The sequence below is a fragment of the Staurois parvus genome, unplaced genomic scaffold (assembly GCF_062004578.1).
Source record: "Staurois parvus isolate SC_StPar_1 unplaced genomic scaffold, SC_StPar_1.0 ptg000031l, whole genome shotgun sequence".
In the NCBI taxonomy this organism is placed as follows: Eukaryota; Metazoa; Chordata; class Amphibia; order Anura; family Ranidae; genus Staurois; species Staurois parvus.
Genome location: NW_028317827.1, coordinates 16,864,440 through 16,883,390, shown reverse-complemented (window position 1 = coordinate 16,883,390; position 18,951 = coordinate 16,864,440). Strand labels below are relative to the sequence as shown.

The following is an 18,951-nucleotide window of genomic DNA, read 5'->3' as shown; positions in this document are numbered from 1 at the left end:
GCTGTATACATGGCTGGAGATAAAGTTTATGGTCTTGTATTTGAGTCAAAACAGTAGAAAAACAGAGTTACAGCCTAATTACAAGATTCCTGGGTGACAGTACTGATACAGACAAAATGTATTGCTCTCATTTCAAAGCAAGAAGAGGATCACTTGTAAGCCTCCATAACTAGGTCCAGGCTGTCTGGTTTCATATTACAGCACACACGAACACTACACAACTTTCCTACTTGCTTATCTCTCAGTCATTATCTGCCTGTGTCAACATGAGTTACAAGGGCTCCCTCTGTGAAGAGATGTCACACACAGCACACCAAGCACAAGAACCTGATCCAGCTGTGTTACCCAAATGCTCAGCTAAACCAACTTGGAAAATGATGAAACTTTAAGAACTGAACTAACAACTAGCCCGAAGTTATTATGGGAAAAAGTTGTTACTCAATATAACACACTGTCTGTTGAACACGAGGTATGGCAACTAGAGGAATTAAACAGCTTCTTAATCTAGAAATAGAACATTTTATCCAGCAAACCAAATCAAAGGCAGAAGCAAAGATAAAGCTGCTACAAGACACTGCATCTCACAGATCCGTTTCTACAAAACATTCAAAAAAGTCCTCTAAATCCCATAGTTCAAGACGCTCTACACTCAGTGAGTGATTTATTAGTGCCCGCACTGAAGTGGAAGCCAGAAAGGTGCAGGCCGCATATGCAAAAAAAAGAGAGCAGCATTAGTAACTCAGACAGCAGAGTTGGAAACTCAGCACGCCAAAGAGCAGCAATAGAAATCTTAAATGAACAGTGTCAATATGATACAGCTATGGCAAAACTAAGGGTCCTAGAACAAGCTATCAGTGCAGACAGAGGTGCAAGTGAGAAAGACAGCATTACCCTAAACATAGCAGATATGAAAGATCCCCTCAAACACACTACAGACTATGTTATAAGCCACTGCAGTGTACATTCTATCGTCTCCAAGGCTCCTGACAACATAGAGACTTCTTTTCAGCATTAAGTCAACTTCCTGCAGGCAAAATGACTCCAACACTTTTCCTGCCTATCTACCTAACCTTCTTTCATTCGTCACAGAGCATCAGAGCAAGCTACAAGAAAGTCATCAATCTCCTGTCATCAGTACAGCCTCAAATAAACGTACCATTGGAGCCACTGACTTCAAGCAAGAAACTAACTTGAATGCATCTGCTGCACCATATTTGCCTGTGTCTTATAACAGCAATGTCAAAGATAGCACAATCAGCACCGTTCAGCCAACAACATCTTGCATAAAGTCGGAGACAACTGAGACAGCAGAATTTGTGAGGTACATACTTCACAGAGAGCTCACAAAAACTGGTCTTACAAGTTTTGATAACCAACCTGAAAACTACAGAAGTTGGAAATGTGCTTTCAGAGCTGCTATCAATGATGTTGGTATTATAGCTCTTGAAGAATTGGATCTGCTGATCAGATGGCTTGGTCCTCTATCTGCTGCACATGTTGAGCCATTAAGATCAGTTTTCATGAATAATCCTACAGCAGGCCTCACAGCTGCATGGGATCGTTTAGAGCAAAGTTATGGCAGTCCAGAAGCTATAGAAAATGCTCTGTTCATGTGTCTGAAAACGTTCCCAAAGATATCTGGTAAGGACAACAAGGAATTCCAGAGACTGATTGACCTTCTTCTTGAGCTTCAGCTAGCCAAGACAGACTCAAACCTACCTGGACTCAGTCAGAGGGGTAAGTCCAATCCAGTCTCCCAGCTCTCCTATGGATTGCAAGAAAAATGGTCCACACTAGGGTCATCATACGAAAAAACAGAACAATGTTTCCTTCCCTCCAATCTCTTTCTTCTGTGAATTCATCAGGAACATTGCAGAGACTAAAGAATGACCCAAGTTTTTCCTACAGTGAGTACAGTCTCTTTTCATCCTTTCCTAAGAGTACCAGTCTTCAGGCCAACTATAGGAAACGTAGAGGTCCAGTATCTGTGAAAAAGACTGACATCCTCCCCACTCCCACCACAGTTGTGGCTTCAAATAAACAGAGTAGGAAGACTGAAAACCCTAACCGAGAGTGTCCCATTCACAAGAAGCCACACACCCTCAAAAAATGCCTCTTGAAGAGCGTAAGGAGCTTTTAAAGACATTCAGGGTATGTTTCAAGTGTTGTGCTGCTACCAAACATTTTTCTAAGGACTGTAATATGTCCATCAAGTGCATAGAGTGTGGATCAGAAAAACATGTGCAAGCCCTCCATCCACTTGAGCCCAGCCCTGCATAACCTGTTAACTCTCCTCCCAGATCAAGGCAATGCGGGGAGAATACAGATTAAGTGCCTGATTCCACCATAATTTCTCATGTGCTAAGATATGCCTGGTGAACATATACCACGAAGATCAACCAGAAAAGACTCTAAAGGTGTATGCGATCTTAGATAATCAGAGCAATAGATCACTTGCAAGATCCAAACTGTTTGATCTATTTGTAATAAAGGGTGAAGCTTATCCTTACACCTTGGGAACTTGTAGTGGAACTACAGAGGTTTTTGGAAGAAGGGCTCCTGGACTCATGGTATCTCCTCTCAAAGGTAACCTGCAATTACTCCTACCTACACTTGTTGAGTGCAACCAGATACCTGCTAACAGGGGAGAAATCCCTCCACCAGCTGTTGCCTTCCATCACCCTCACCTGAAGGTAATAGCAAGTGAGATACCACCCCTTGACAAAGATACTCAGATCCTTCTTCTATTAAGAAGAGACATTCTAAGGGTTCACAAGGTACTCAGACAAGTCAGTGGAGCCCCAGATGCCCCATTTGCCCAGCGCACAGATCTAGGTTGGGTCATCATAGGCAATGTCTGTACAGGCAAAATTAAGAGACCAACCAACGTTTCATCATTAAAGACAAATATTCTGCCAAATGGCCAAAACACTTACTTTGAGCGATGCCCACATCACAACTGAGTGAAAGAGAAGATAGCCAGTTGCAAATTGTGACATAGTGTCTCAGGTAATACAAGCCCTTTCATTCCCCATGACTATGACCTCAACTCTACAGTGTTTAATACAACCAGTGAAGATGACATACTGGCTCCTTCAATGGAAGACAAAGAATTTATCAGAGTAATGGACAATGAGTTCTTTCAAGACAACTCCAATAACTGAGTAGCACCCCTACCTTTTCGTCTCCCAAGAGATTACACAACAACTTGCAGCAGGCCATCAGTAGATTCTCCTCCTTAAAGTGCAACTTAAGCAGGAAACCGGAGATGCAAGGGCACTTTATGGACTTTATGCAAATTATATTTGACAGAAATCATGCAGAGCCTGCACCCCCACTAAAGGAGGGAGAAGAATGCTGGTACCTTCCATCCTTTGGCATGTATCACCCATGCAAACCAGACCAAATCAGAGTTGTCTTTGATTCCAGCGTTCAGCATGAAGGTGTTTCTCTTAACAACATGCTCCTTACTGGACCCAACTTGAACAACAGTCTAATAGTAGTCCTGATTCACTTCAGACAAGAGCCCACAGCAGTAATGGTTGACATTCAACAAATGTTTCACTGCTTCGTTGTCAAAGAAGACAACAGAGACTACCTCAGGTTTCTATGGCACAAAGACAATGACATCAACAAGGAAGTGATAGAATATTGAATGAAGGTACATGTCTTCGGTAACAGTCCTTCCCCCTGCAGTGGCAACTTATGGGCTAAGGATAACGGCTCAGGCTGGAGAGAAGGAATATGGATCTGATGCCTGACAATTTGTTGAAAGAAACATCTAAGTTGACGACGCACTCAAATCCTTTCCATCTGCTAAAGAAGCAATCAATCTTCTCACCAGAACAAAGGAAATGCTGTCTGTAGCAAACCTTAGACTTCACAAGATTATATCTAACAGTGAGGAACTTATAAATTCTTTCCCTCTGAGGACTGTGCCACTAATATAAAAATCCTTGATTTAGGTACAGATGTGCCTCCCATACAGTGAAGTTTGGGTTTGCCATCAAACAAGACACATTCACCTTTCAAGTGTCAACCTGTGACAAACCCTTAACTAAGAGAGCAGTCTTGTCGGTGGTGAACAGCATCTATGATCCACTGGGTTTCATTGCTCCAGTTACCATTCAAGGTAAGATCCTGCTAAGACAGTTATCTACTGAGAACACAGACTGGGATACTGCTTTACCTAGTGAGAAACAACACAAGTGGGAAAGATGGAGATGTTCTTTGAGGTCATTAGAAAAACTTCAGATTGCTATGTTCCAAATTCCATCTCAACTGCTGAACATAGAGAGATTCATATTTTCTCTGATGCATCAGTTGAAGCTCTTGCTGCAGTAGGCTATTTAAAGACCTCTGGAATTAATGGAGAATCACACTGTAGTTTTGTTCTAGGCAAGGAAAAACTCACTCCCAAACCTGCACATACCATACCATACCAAGACTTGAACTCTGTGCGGCTGTGCTAGCGGTAGAAATTGCCGAAGTCAAACAAAGTGATATGGACATTAGAATTGATTCTTTCCCCTCACAGACAGTAAGGTAGTACTTGGTTATATATAAAACCAAACAAAACAGTTTTACATGTACATCAGCAACAGGGTAGAACATGTAAAGAGGTTCTCTCTACCAAATGAATGGCATTATGTTCCCACTGAACTCAACCCAGGTGACTGTGGGACCAGAGCCGTGTCATCAGCAGCTCTTCAGAACAGCTTATGGCTTTTGCTTCCAAGGTTTTTGTGTGAGAACTCCTACTGACTCCTTACTGATGACGCCTATGGACTAGTAAGTCCTGAAGATGATAAGGAAATAAGAACTGTGAACATCACACTTCTGTGAGTACAAAACAGGAACTACAGTCACACTGTTGTAAGCGTGTTTCTACCTGGTCATCTGCTGTAAGAGCTATTGCTCTCCCAATTGACATTGCTCATTGCTTTGCGAAGAAGTCTACATCAGATGTCATGGCTGGCACATTTGTTCTGGATGCCCCACAGAACAAATATTGCCCGTGCAGAAGAGGTAATTATCCGTTGTGTTCAACAAGAGGTGTATCAGGAGGAATTTGAGAGAATAAGAAATGGAACTGAATTGTCCAAAAACAGTTCACTCTTCAATCTAAACCCTTTAGTTGATGCCAATCAGCTACTGAGAGTTGGTGGTCGTATAGGGAAATCTGACCTATGCAACAAAGAACAGAATCCTATAATCAAACCATTTCATCATGTTGCTACTCTTCTGGTTTGTCACCACCATGAACGGATGAAACACCAAGGCCATCAGTTTACAGAAGGTGCTATCAGAACAGCCAGCTTGTGGGTTGTTGGTATGAAAAGGTGCGTCTCCTCCCTGCTCTTCAGGTGTGTTAAGTGTCATAAGTTAAAAGGAAGACATCAACAGCAACAAATGGCGAGTCTCCCAGCTGATCGCCTAAGTACAGATCCACCATTCTCCTATGTTGGAGAAGACGTTTTTGGTCCCTGGTCTGTCATCACTCGGAGAACTCGTGGTGAAGCTGCTAATAGTAAAAAGTGGGCTGTATTGTTTACTTGTGGTAGCATCCGAGTAATACATATAGAAGTGATTGATTCTATGGATTCTTCTTCCTTTATCTGTGCCCTACAAAGATTCTTCTCTATTAGAGGACCAGTCAAGCAACTGAGATCCGACTGTGGTACCAACTTTGTTGGAGCATGTAAGGAGTTGCAATTAGACACTTTCCTGGCCAACAATGGATGTACTTGGTTGTTTAACCCTCCACATTCTTCACACATGGGAGGATCCTGGGAACGAATGATTGGAGTAGCACAAAGAATTCTTGATTCCATGTTGCAGAATCATAAGTTACCGCTCACCCATGAGATTTTTTCTACTTTTCTTGCTGAAGTGTCTGCTATAGTGAACACAAGACCTTTAGTGCCGGTATCTTCAGATCCTGATACTCCAGTGATCCTTACTCCAGATTTGCTTTTTACTCAAAATATTGGAACTGCTGCAATATCTTCAAGTGAAATTAACTCCAAGAATATCTACAGGCATCAATGGAAACAGGTGTAACATCTAACCAGTGTGTTTTGGCATTGCTGGAGGAAGGAGTATCTTCATCATTTTCAAGCTTGTCACAAATTGCAAACATCTAAGCCTAATCTCAAGGTTGGAGAGCTTATTCTCCTAAAGGACAAGGAAGTTTGTCAGAATGAATGGCTTATGGGTCTTTTTACTAAGGTTATGCCCAGTGATGATGACAAGGTCTGGAAGTTAGATGTCAAGGTACCCAAGGGAGGATCAACACAAACATTTGCACGACCAATTACAGAGTTAGTACTCCTTTTGCCAGGTGACTTATGTAACCACTCTGCCATGCTATTGGCATGGCGTGGAGTACATTGCTGCTAACCACAGGTTTTTTACTTGGAACGTACAGTGTATATTCTCTGAAGATGTCCCATGTTGGATTACTACCTGTTCTGCCATTCAGTTGAACTTGTGTTTATGTTTGCTTGTTGCATGTTTCTTGTTACCGTATTTGCCGGCGTATAAGACGACCCCCAACATTTCCACTCAAAATATAGAGTTTGTTATATACTCGCCTTATAAGACTACCCCCTCTTTCTTTTTGCTGGCGCCATGATAGGGTTGATAGGGGTTTGACTGCTATGCTGTATTGTACTGTACAATGGTGCAGTACTGTGGTTGGCTGTTGGCTGTATACAAAGCCTGATTGGATTGGTCCCTGCTCCCTGTCTGCCCTCCCTGTCTCCCTGTCTCCATGTCACTACCATGTCCCTGCATCTCCCTGTAATTGGCACTAGTGCGCAAGTCCGTATGTGCGAGCTCTGCATAGACAAGGGGCGGGCCGGAGCGCCGCTGCTTCCCGCCGAGCAGAACGGGCCGGTCACGCCGAAAAGGCTGGCACCCCTGTATCGCTGATGATGCTCGCCACAGCCACGCTGATGACCGCCGCGGCTGGTATGTAGAATGAGGTGGGCAGGCATCGGGAGGCCACTATGGGCACCAGGCGAGTATCGGAAGGCCACTATGGCAGCTATGTCTATCCCAACTGAAGTGCACCCGGCGTATGAGGCGACCCCCCATTTGGAGGCATGTTTTTCAGGGCAAAAAAGTCGTCTTATACGCCGGCAAATACGGTACTTATTGAATATATATATTTTGAAGTTATGAAATCTAAAGATTTCAGACGGGGAATGTTGTGTTACACTATTTGATTTATTATTATTTTTCTGTGACCATCACTTGTTTATCATTTCTCTGTGTCTTTAAGCTGTCTTCTCCTGTCTAAGCTGGGCTCTTTCTCTCACCATACTTGTATACTCCTCCCCCTGCCTCTCTCTGTAGTTATTCCACTTTATGCTGTCTACCTGAATGCATCTTTCCATGAGGCTTATAACATTAACATTTTATACCTATGATTAGCCTCCATTTAACGGAACATTCAAATGGTTTTCCTCATCTGACTTCATCAACATGTGAGTTTATTCATTGAGTTAAATTGTCTGACCCGATGCAAGAGATAGATTCAACACCACATCGTATACTGTAGCTGTATACATCACTGGAGACAAAGTTTATGGTCTTGTAGTTGAGTCAGAACAGCACCACTTCGCCCAGAAAATTGTTGCAATTACAAATGTTTAGGCATTCTCATGTTTATTTAGTTGTTTGTATTGGTATGACACAAAAAGTGGAGAAACAAAAATCCAAATCTGACCCATTCCACCCAAAACTAAAAAAATGGACTAGAGAAAATTATTGGCACCCTCAATTTTATATTTGGTAGCACACCCCTTGGAAAAAATAACTGAAATCAATTGCTCCCTGTAACCATCAACCAACCTTTCTACAGGAATTCTGAACCATTCTTCTTTCACCAACTCCAGAGTCTGAGCTCCAGGTCTCTCAGATTAGAAGGGTTCCTTGTCTCAACTGCTGTTTTGAGATCTCTCCACAGGTGCTCTATGGGATTGAGATCTGGACTCATTGCTGGTCAGTTCAGTACTCTCCAGTGCTTTGTTTTAAACCATTTGGGTGCTTTTTGACGTGTGCTTTGGGTCATTGTCCTGCTGTAAGACCCAAGACCTCCAACGAGACTCAACTTTTAGACACTTGGCCCTACACTGCACCCCAGAATTCTTTGGTAGTCTTCAGATTTCATAATTCCATGTACCCGGTCAAGACATCCAGTTCCTGAAGCAGAAAATCAACCCCAAAACACATTCTCCCAAAAGGATTTTAGCTTCCCCAGGTAAATTTGTCTTTTTTATGTTTCTTTGTCAGCAGTGGGGTCCTCTTGGGTCTCCTACCATAGTGTCCCTTTTCCTTCAGATGGTGATGTCTACTGCGAGCTGACACAGTTGTACCCTGGGCCTGAAGGTCAGCTTGAATTTGTCTGAAAGTTGATTGAGGTTCTTTAGCCACCAATTTAAACAATCCTTTACTGCAATCTTTGATCAGTTTTTCTCTTTCGTCCACGTCCAGGGAGATTAGCTACAGTGCCATAAGCTGTAAACGTCTTCATAATGTTGCATATAGTGGACACAAGAACATTAAGATCTCTGGAGATGGACTTGTAACCTTGAGATTATCCATGCTTTTCCACATATTTTGTTCCCAAACCCTCAGATAATTCTTTGAGATTGATACACAACAGAAAGGTTGAGTCAGCTGTGCACCATTTTAACAGGTTGCCGGTAAGATTTCTATATTGTTAGCACCTGTTAATTGATACAAGTGAGTTTGATTCCAAATTACAGGAGCGTCACAGGCTTGGAATGCAATTAATTCTTACAGTTTTGAGAAGGTGCTAATAATGTTGTCCAGTTCGTTTTGGGGGTTTTGCGTGGAATGTGTCACATTTGGCTTTTTGTTTCTCCACTTTTTTGTGTCACACCAATACAAACTACAAAAAATAAACATGAGAATGCCTAAACATTTGTAATTGCAACAGTTTTCTGGGCAAAGTGGTGCATTATCTGACAGAAATGCAAGGGTGCCAATATTTTTGGCCATGACTGTATATGTTGCCTAGGTTTCTCGCCTACACATAGAGAGGGCTCCAGTGTTCATGTCTGATATGGAAAAAACAAAGTTGCTATCTTCTCAGAACATAGATAAGTTCTGTACTGAGTCCTGGAGTCAGGAGACTTTGTAAAGCTTTGAGTAGGAGAATCCTCCATTCCTAGTTCCTCATCTTCCCAGTAACTACACTTGCTCAGGGTACAGAGGATGACTCCTGACAGAAGACTAAAATGGTGCAAGAGCTACCTGTTTGTACTGGTGAACCCATCAAGGAGACAATCTGTTAGTCAGGAACTAACATACGTTTAGTTAGTGGCAGATTTGTTTTTTTGCCACAGACTAATTGTACAAAGCCCTCCTGCAATTGTACAAAGCCCACCTGTGTTTGCTGCCTTGCTGAATAAAAATGCAGAACAAATCAGTTCCTTAGTGTCCCTGTCTCATGCATGGTTTACTGCTTCCATTACTAGTTAAACCTGTCCCATATATATACAGTCAGGTCCATAAATATTGGGACAACAACACAATTCTAACATTTATGGCTCTATACACCACCACAATGGATTTGAAATGAAACAAACAAGATGTGCTTTAACTGCAGACTGTCAGCTTTAATTTTAGGGTATTTACATCCAAATCAGGTGAACAGTGTAGGAATTACAACAGTTTGCATACGTGCCTCCCACTTGTTAAGGGGCCAAAAGTAATGGGACAATTGGCTTCTCAGCTGTTCCATGGCCAGGTGTGTGTTATTCCCTCATTATCCCAATTACAATGAGCAGATAAAAGGTCCAGAGTTCATTTCAAGTGTGCTATTTGCATTTGGAATCTGTTGCTGTCAACTCTCAAGATGAGATCCAAAGAGCTTTCACTATCAGTGAAGCAAGCCATCATTAGGCTGAAAAAAACAAAACAAACCCATCAGAGAGATAGCAAAAACATTAGGCGTGGCCAAAACAACTGTTTGGAACATTCTTAAAAAGAAGGAACGCACCGGTGAGCTCAGCAACACCAAAAGACCCGGGAGACCATGGAAAACAACTGTGGTGGATGACCAAAGAATTCTTTCCCTGGTGAAGAAAACACCCTTCACAACAGTTGGCCAGATCAAGAACACGCTCCAGGAGGTAGGTGTATGTGTGTCAAAGTCAACAATCAAGAGAAGACTTCACCAGAGTGAATACAGAGGGTTCACCACACGATGTAAACCATTGTTGATCCTCAAAAACAGGAAGGCCAGATTAGAGTTTTCCAAACGACATCCAAAAAAGCCTTCACAGTTCTGGAACAACATCCTATGGACAGATGAGACCAAGATCAACTTGTACTAGAGTGATGGGAAGAGAAGAGTATGGAGAAGGAAAGGAACTGCTCATGATCCTAAGCATACCACCTCATCAGTGAAGCATGGTGGTGGTAGTGTCATGGCGTGGGCATGCATGGCTGCCAATGGAACTGGTTCTCTTGTATTTATTGATGATGTGACTGCTGACAAAAGCAGCAGGATGAATTCTGAAGTGTTTCGGGCAATATTATCTGCTCATATTCAGCCAAATGCTTCAGAACTCATTGGACGCCGCTTCACAGTGCAGATGGACAATGACCCAAAGCATACTGCAAAAGCAACCAAAGAGTTTTTTAAGGGAAAGAAGTGGAATGTTATGCAATGGCCAAGTCAATCACCTGACCTGAATCCGATTGAGCATGCATTTCACTTGCTGAAGACAAAACTGAAGGGAAAATGTCCCAAAAACAAGCAGGAACTGAAGACAGTTGCAGTAGAGGCCTGGCAGAGCATCACCAGGGATGAAACCCAGCGTCTGGTGATGTCTATGCGTTCCAGACTTCAGACTGTAATTGACTGCAAAGGATTTGCAACCAAGTATTAAAAAGTGAAAGTTTGATTTATGATTATTATTCTGTCCCATTACTTTTGGTCCCTTAACAAGTGGGAGGCACATACGCAAACTGTTGTAATTCCTACACCGTTCACCTGATTTGGCTGTAAATACCCTCAAATTAAAGCTGACAGTCTGCAGTTAAAGCACATCTTGTTTGTTTCATTTCAAATCCATTGTGGTGGTGTATGGAGCCAAAAATGTTAGAATTGTGTTGATGTCCCAATATTTATGGACCTGACTGTATATATATATATATATATATATATATATTTGTTTTTTTAATATTTAATTGTAATCCTCATATTCGGGGCCACCTTGCAGTCTTGGTACCCCATAGACACAATTTATTCCTAGATATATATTTTATTGTACAGTTCAAGTTAAAAATCACAATTTATTCCTAGATATATATTTTATTGTACAGATCAAGTTAAAAATCACAAATATATTATTAAAAGATCAGCCAATCATAGACAGCATTTCCCTTGGCAAATATACAGGTATAAATCTAATACTCCAATCCCAGTACAACACAAGGGAAAAAAAACTCCAACCATATTTTGATCCTCTACATGGAGGAAATGAAGGTGTAGTTTAATAGTTGATCAGGCAGGAACCCACGCAAGAATCAAAAGCAGAACCCGGGCAAGATCCCTCCCTGGGGCAAACGTGGGAGTAGGCCAGTACATGTGACAAAACATAAAATCGAAATCAATAAAGCAAAGCTTGTTCAATCCTGCTGAAAGGAGAGGGGAGGTGAAAGAGTATACATGTATATAAAATATCCTCCAAACCCCCAAAAGCTGTTCACTCTCCAGGTCCAATTAAAGGCAGTATGCCAGATCCATTCCAGTATGGTGCCTCTCATCACTTTCAGTGTGTAAGCATAATGGTGTCAAGTACCTTTCTGATCTACCTCAGGTCTGAATTTTAGCACTTCATGCCTAGTTTCTGCATTGTAGCTCATTCTCAAATAAAATGCTAGGACTTTAAAATATTAACATGATTATGGAAGGCTAATTCTACTCAAACCATTTGGTTTTTCTCACCTCTAGGAGAACGTCAGCCATGTCATGAAGGCACATCACTAGGGTACCCACTCGTACCATATTGTTGACATAAGAGAACGTAATAAGAGATATTGTTGCAAGATGGTGAAGAAACATGATTCCAAAGTCCTATAAGAGAACAAAAGTCACATGTTCAGAGTCAAACCAGAGTCTACAACAGTTTCTGATGGGGTTTCCTTCAATGTATTGGTATTTTCTATCATTTCTGATGTCCACAGGAGAAAAATTGTCATGAAATCTCTCCAAAAATATGACAGTAGTTTTTATTAATTCCATACTCTATTCAAAACAACAAAAAATGGCTTTACAACTGTGTGCACAATTATTAGGTAAGTTGTATTTTTGAGGATTAATTTCAATATTGAACAACTACAGTGCTCTTGGTAAATCCAAAATGTTAATAAACCTCTAACCTGAATATTTAAGAAAGTAAAAGTGAGGTTTTGGCTTGCATAGGAGAATATCTATGTGTGCACAATTATTGGGCAACTATTAGTGTTCAGAATTATTATGCAACTTAAAAACGAAAATTTTGCCATCTCACTTGTTTATTTTCATCTGTTAAAGAGAGAGTAAAAAGAATAATAACAAACAACTCAAAATTTACAAATAAACATTTCTGACATTTAAAAAAAAATCAGTGACCAATATAGCCACTCTTCTTTTCAATAACAGTCATAAGCCTTCCATTCATCAAGTATGTCAGTTTCTTGATCTGTTGATGATCAACTTTTTGTGCAGCAGCAACCACAGCCTTCCAGACACTGTTCAGAGAGGAGAACTGTTTTCCTTCAACAGAAATCTCTTGTTTAAGAAGGGCCCACAAGTTCTCAATAGGGTTTAGGTCAGGTGAAGAGGGGGGCCATGTCATTATTCTTTCATCTTTAAGGCCTCTACTGGCTAGCCACACAGTGGAATACTTCAATGCATGTGATGAAGCATTGTCCTGCATAAATATCATGGTCTTCTTGAAAGATGCAGATTTTTTCCTGTACCATTGCTTGTAGAAAGTGACTTCTAATAACTGGGAGTAGGTTTGGGAGTTGATTTTGAGTCCATCTTCAACCTGAAAAGGTCCAACTAGCCCATCTTTAATAATACCAGCCCATGTCAGTACCCCACCTCCACCTTGCTGGCATCTAAGTTGATGTGGAGCTTTGTGGCCATGACTGATCCAGCCACAAGCCCATCCATATGGTCTGTCAAGAGTCACTCTCATCTCATCAGTCCATAAAACCTTTGAAAAATCTGTCTTCAGATATTTCTTGGCTCAGTCTTGATGGTCTCAGAGCACTGAATACCTTGTACTCTGGCCACTCCAGGTAGGTTGCAGTTCTGGAATAAGACATCACTGGAGGATAATGGGTTCCTGGTAGCTTCACGTTTGATTCTTCTCAAATCTTTGGCAGTTAAAGCGGAGCTCCACCCCAAAGGGGAAGTTCCTCTTTAAGGCTTTGTCCCCTGCTGCATGTTAAGGATTGGCACCTTTGGGGAGCAGGTGTGGGGAGGGAGTACCTGAAATTGACAGGTACCTGCTCCCACTTCCGCTGTGACCACCTAGGTGATTGGAAGCGAAAGTTGTCCCCCTCCCTCCTCATAGTCTTCTGGGACACGCGACAGGTCCCTGAAGACTACAGGACCATTCACAAAGCACAGCTCTACTCGCCATGGGCAGTGGGCACCAGGATGTGAATCTGCAAGCCCAAGTGCCCACACTGAAGATGCCGGCGCTGAGTAGACAGGACAGTAGGTCAACCCGGCTGGTGTGAGGACACCTCAGGATGGTGGGACAGGCGAGAGTCTTTTTTTTAGAAGTCAGGAGATTCAGTTTTTGTGGCTGCTGACTTTTATTTTATTTAATTCTGACTGGACCTCCGCTTTAATTTGCATCTTTTTTTCTCAATACGTTCCTTGCGACCCTGTTGACTATTTGCAAAATGTTTTAAGGTTCTGTGATCATGCCCCAATATCTTAGCAATTTCAAGAGTCCTGCATCCCTCTGAAAGACTCAATTTTGTACTTTTCAGGGTCAGTTAAATCTCTTTTTTGTCCCATTTTGCCTGAGGAAAAGAAGCTGCCTAATAATTTTCCTCCCCTTGAGGGGGTTGATCTCCTTAGGCCACACCCTCCCACATTACACAGATATGCATCACCTGATGTGCTTAAATCCAATAAGCATTCAAGTTCATACAGCTTGGAGCTGGACAATACGCATAAAAATGATGCTTTGGTCAAAATATTCACTTGCCTAATAATTGTGCACACAGTGTATTATAAATGCAAGTTTTAGGTATTTAAACTGAAGATTTTATGAATGCGTCTATGATTTTTTAAATAAGTATACAACTGAATATTTCATATATATTGGTTCTGAATATTTCTTTGAAATTCAGTTTTAAACCATATCTAAACCCAAAACAAAATTTTAATATGTTACAGCTTACCAGCTGCATTCGTTTTCTTAATTAGGCTTTTTTTTTTGCTTATCTTTAACTTGGTGGTAATACACATTCTGTCGTAGGGTGACAACCTTCACTGTAGTGTATTTTGGGGAGAGTATTGTTGTCACCCTTCATTCCTAATTTGGTCTACAAACACCTTTCCCTCTTCATCCTATTACATAGGATGAGGTGTTTTGTAGTTAACAAAGGATATCTGGGAAGACTGATAAGTTTGAAAACACTACAACACATTCAATTTCTGGCAGGATCAACAGACATTTTTGTATACTCGTTTAAAGTATTCTTAGCTTAAAGAAAAATAATGAAGCCACCACATCTAAGGACGCGTAAGCTGCAATATATTACATATTTGTTGAGTTTGGATATACTTAGCATGCACCAAGTAGATTGTGTCTATATGTCTTCCCCAATGACTTTATTCAAATTAAAAAAAAAAACATTATTCATAAAGAGGTTGGAGTTGTATCATAATACAACTCTGTTAAATCTTATAATCTTCACATTCATCCTAGTCTGCTTGCTTCATATCTCTCATGCATATATTTCACAATGAATGGTTTATTGATGCCTGAAATTTATGGAAACTGTTTTTTTCTCTCCAAAATATATTAAAACTGTCAGCTCTCAGTAAGATAACCTTATAATGTCAGCCAAAACAGCTTGCTTGCCACCAACGCCATCTGAATATGCAGGACCACAAGGCTATATCCTACTTGTAATCAGCAGGCCCTGGGATTTCATGACAGCTCTCTGCAGTTCATATTATTGTGATAAAAGAAAACAAAATCATTAAATTACATTTTTGTATTTTAAATTTGCTGAGGAAATGCAAGCTTTGCAGTAGGTTGGTGTTGTCATACTCAATGACAAAAATTGATATAGCTTTCATTTTTGATTCAATAAAACATCATAAGCATTTCTCAGAAACAAGTTCAAATATACATAAGCAGCAAATGGGGCATATGTGAAAGGACAGCAATTGGACTAAGAGCCAGCAATGGAGCTCTCCTGCCTACCAGACATGTGCAGAACGCAAAAAAATAGTTTTGGATTGATTTGTTAAGTTACTAATTTAGTTTTGTTGCATGCGTAATGAAATTTGTTATTTTATTATTTTTCAAATAGAAAATATTGAATCCAAATTCATTGTAAAGAACAGCTTGTTCTATTTTAATCTAAATTAACATTTCAGAAGACATATAAATACTTTCTGTTTTATTCTATTCTAATCTATTCTTTTTTTTTTCTATTCTGTTCTGTTGTATTCTATTCTTTTATTTTAAATTTTTTCTATTCTATTCCTTTATTTTCTATTCTATTTAATATACTCTTTTCTATTCTATTCTATTCTGTTTTATGCTATTCTTTTCTATTCTAATCTATACTATTCTATTGTTTTTGAAATTCGAATTTTGGAGGGCGGCTATTTTCTATTTTATTCTATTCTAATCTATTCCATTTTATTCTGTGTTATTCTCTAGCTTTCTATGCCCTTATTTTCTATTATTCTATTCTTTTATTGTCAATTCTATTTTATTCTGCTTTACTCTAATCTTTTCTATTCTTGTATTTTCTATTCTATTCTATTATTTTTATTCCTTTTTTCTATTCTATTTTATTCCATTATTTTATTTTCTATTTTACTGTATTCTTTTTTTTTTTATTCTATTCTTTTCAAAAAAAATTTTATATTTTATTTAAATCGCTTTAAATTGTTTTCTATTCTATCCTATTTTTTATTTTATTCTATTCCTTTATTTTCTATTTTTTCTATTCTATTCCTTTATTTTCTATTCTATTTACTATACTCCTTTCTATTCTATTCTGTTTTATGCTATTCTTTTCTATTCTAATCTATACTATTCTATTGTTTTTGAAATTTGAATTTTGGAGGGTGGCTATATTCTATTTTATTCTATTCTAATCTATTCCATTTTATTCTGTGTTATTATCTAGCTTTCTATGCCTTTATTTTCTATTATTCTATTCTTTTATTGTCAATTCTATTTTATTCTGCTTTACTCTAATCTTTTCTATTCTTGTATTTTCTATTCTATTCTATTATTTTTTATTCCTTTTTTCTATTCTATTTTATTCCATTATTTTATTTTCTATTCTATTTTACAGTATTCTTTTTTTTTATTCTATTCTTTTCAAATTTTTTTAAATATTTTATTTAAATTGCTTTAAATTGTTTTCTATTCTATCCTATTTTTTATTCTATTCTATTCCTTTATTTTCTATTTTCTTCTGTTCTAGTCTATTCTGTTTTAGTCTATTCTATTTTTTTTATAAAAATTTTGGAAAATGGCTATATTATAACACTAATACACATAGTCTATTTAATTTGAATGGAAATCAGCAATATGTTTTTATTTCAAATTTGTTTTCAAATTCAATTTTGTTTTCGAATTCGATTCAAATTTCGGATGAAATTGTGTTTTATTATTTTGAATTCCGTTACATGTGTTACTATTGCAATCCAGAAATTCGGATATATCCGAATTTCCGAATAATTAAAATTTCACCCGAATTACGACTTGGAACAAAATAGATCGCACATGTCTACTGCCTACCCATCATGTAAGGAGAATTAGGGACCTCCATTATTCGATAGCTTTAATATTACATTACTCACCAAAGACCATCCACTGGCTGCTCTACTTATATGTTTCCCATTTACTCTGGTATTACAAACATTTTGCTGCCTTTGTACTATCTTTCTGTCTAGAGATGCAGAGGTTTGCACATTAGGAAGGAAGTAGGAGAGGGAGAACTCCTGTATACTCCAGATGAGCCAGATCTGCCTACTAAGGTCACCAAGAGCTTTAAAATGTCAGCAGATGATAAAATTCTATAGAGTCCAACCAAAGACAAGTAAATGATTAAAAGGGATGCTGTACTTGCAAATGTCAAAAAACTTTAGTGTGCTTCATAAATTTGTAGGTCACCTCAGCAAATTTAATAGATTAATGTGAATGGAGTGGAGAAGAGTGATGGGGGAGGGATGTAGGGAGCCGTACAAAGGATGCTATCAGCCTCTGATGCCCAACCTGCAGCCCTTTGGAATATGATGTGCCACTCTGGCCTCAGCAGTCTGTAGTTGGAACATTGATTAGCCCCTTGATGCCAGCATCACACAATTATGCAGCCCCACTGTACTGGGCTTTATGCCATGTGGCCGCATTTTTGCATATCTGCCTTTGTGTTGGAAGAGTGCCACACAGCACTCCCAGCACTGAGACCAGGGTCTCACCATGAGCCCCCAATCTGATACAAACGATTGGGACCCAGATCTCTTGAGTCTGGGTCACCTGATCACTGTGATAGCCTCTGATTGGCAATCACAGTGATTAGTGTTTTCTCTCCATTAATGGAGGAGAGAGATACATTGAATCTCTCTCTCTCTCTCCTTGCAGAGAGAAAAAAAACAACAATGTGTAAAAAAAAATAATAAATATTAAAAAAGAAAAGAAAAAATACCTAGCTCAAGGCTTGATCTAGGTCAATGCGAGGGTTAGTGTTTGGGTCAAGTAAGGGTCAAAGGTCAGAGTCAGTACATTTTGGGCAGGATTTTTCTTTTAATTATTTCTTTATATTGTACCAGAGTCAGTTAATGTTAGTGTGTTAGGTAGGACAAAAAAAAGCAAAATGAACACTATTGTTCTACAGATACAAACAACTAACATCCACATATATGGTATCTCTGAAATCATCAGGAGCAGGAGAATTTGTTTTGGGTTGTTCTTTGGAGGTAGGTTATGGTAGTAACAAGAAATATACAGATAATTTAAAAGAGTATTGGGCCAGTTTTCCTTTCATAATAAAAAAATTGACTACCAAAAGAAAGCCCAATTTGTCCTGAAAAAAACAAGGTATAATTCACCTGTATGTACAAAGTAGTTGTGATTATATGTACGGTTGTACTAACACAGGTCAAAGTTGCAAAATTGTGCTTAGGCATTAAGATTTGTTTTCCCCTTATGCATGCAGGCGTTACGGTAATAGCATTGATCTCTACTAACCTCATGTAACTGGTTCCCAGTTTCGTATTGTCTTCTGCAGTATATCCCCAGCAAAAATGTAGCATAGCCATACTCTTTGACCCTCATTTCCTCTATTAGGTCTGCAGTTTCTGACAGTCCTTTCAAGCATTACATAAAGTGAACATCATGTGTTGCCCTATGGTGATGTCAGGGGATGCATTTTAGGCCCCTTTTTTACTGCTACGTTGACAAGCACTGTTATAGGCACTGGATTACTGGGGGGCTAGCAATGGGTGAATGCTCATCATGTCCCAACATGCAGAGTGGGTTGACTGTCATCTCATGTGTATGGGTACTGTGAAAAACAGACAGATTTCCCAGAGAAAAGTCTAGATGAGGGACAGAGTATACCTGGTACTAAGGCTTAGGGGTTTTATATATACAAAGGAACCAAAGGATGACAGCAATATTACTAAGAAAATACATTTCC

At 39.4% G+C, this 18,951-nt stretch overlaps 1 protein-coding gene across 1 annotated transcript in view; it reads right to left on the bottom strand.

Moving 5' to 3' along the window:
* Positions 1 to 18,951, bottom strand: part of CERS6 (ceramide synthase 6) — a 316,537-nt gene that overhangs the window by 50,209 nt on the left and 247,377 nt on the right. Inside the window, exon 7 of the mRNA XM_089660323.1 lies at positions 11,993 to 12,121. Within this exon, the coding sequence (XP_089516449.1) occupies positions 11,993 to 12,121 (129 nt within the window). The remainder of the gene's footprint in view (positions 1 to 11,992; positions 12,122 to 18,951) is intronic.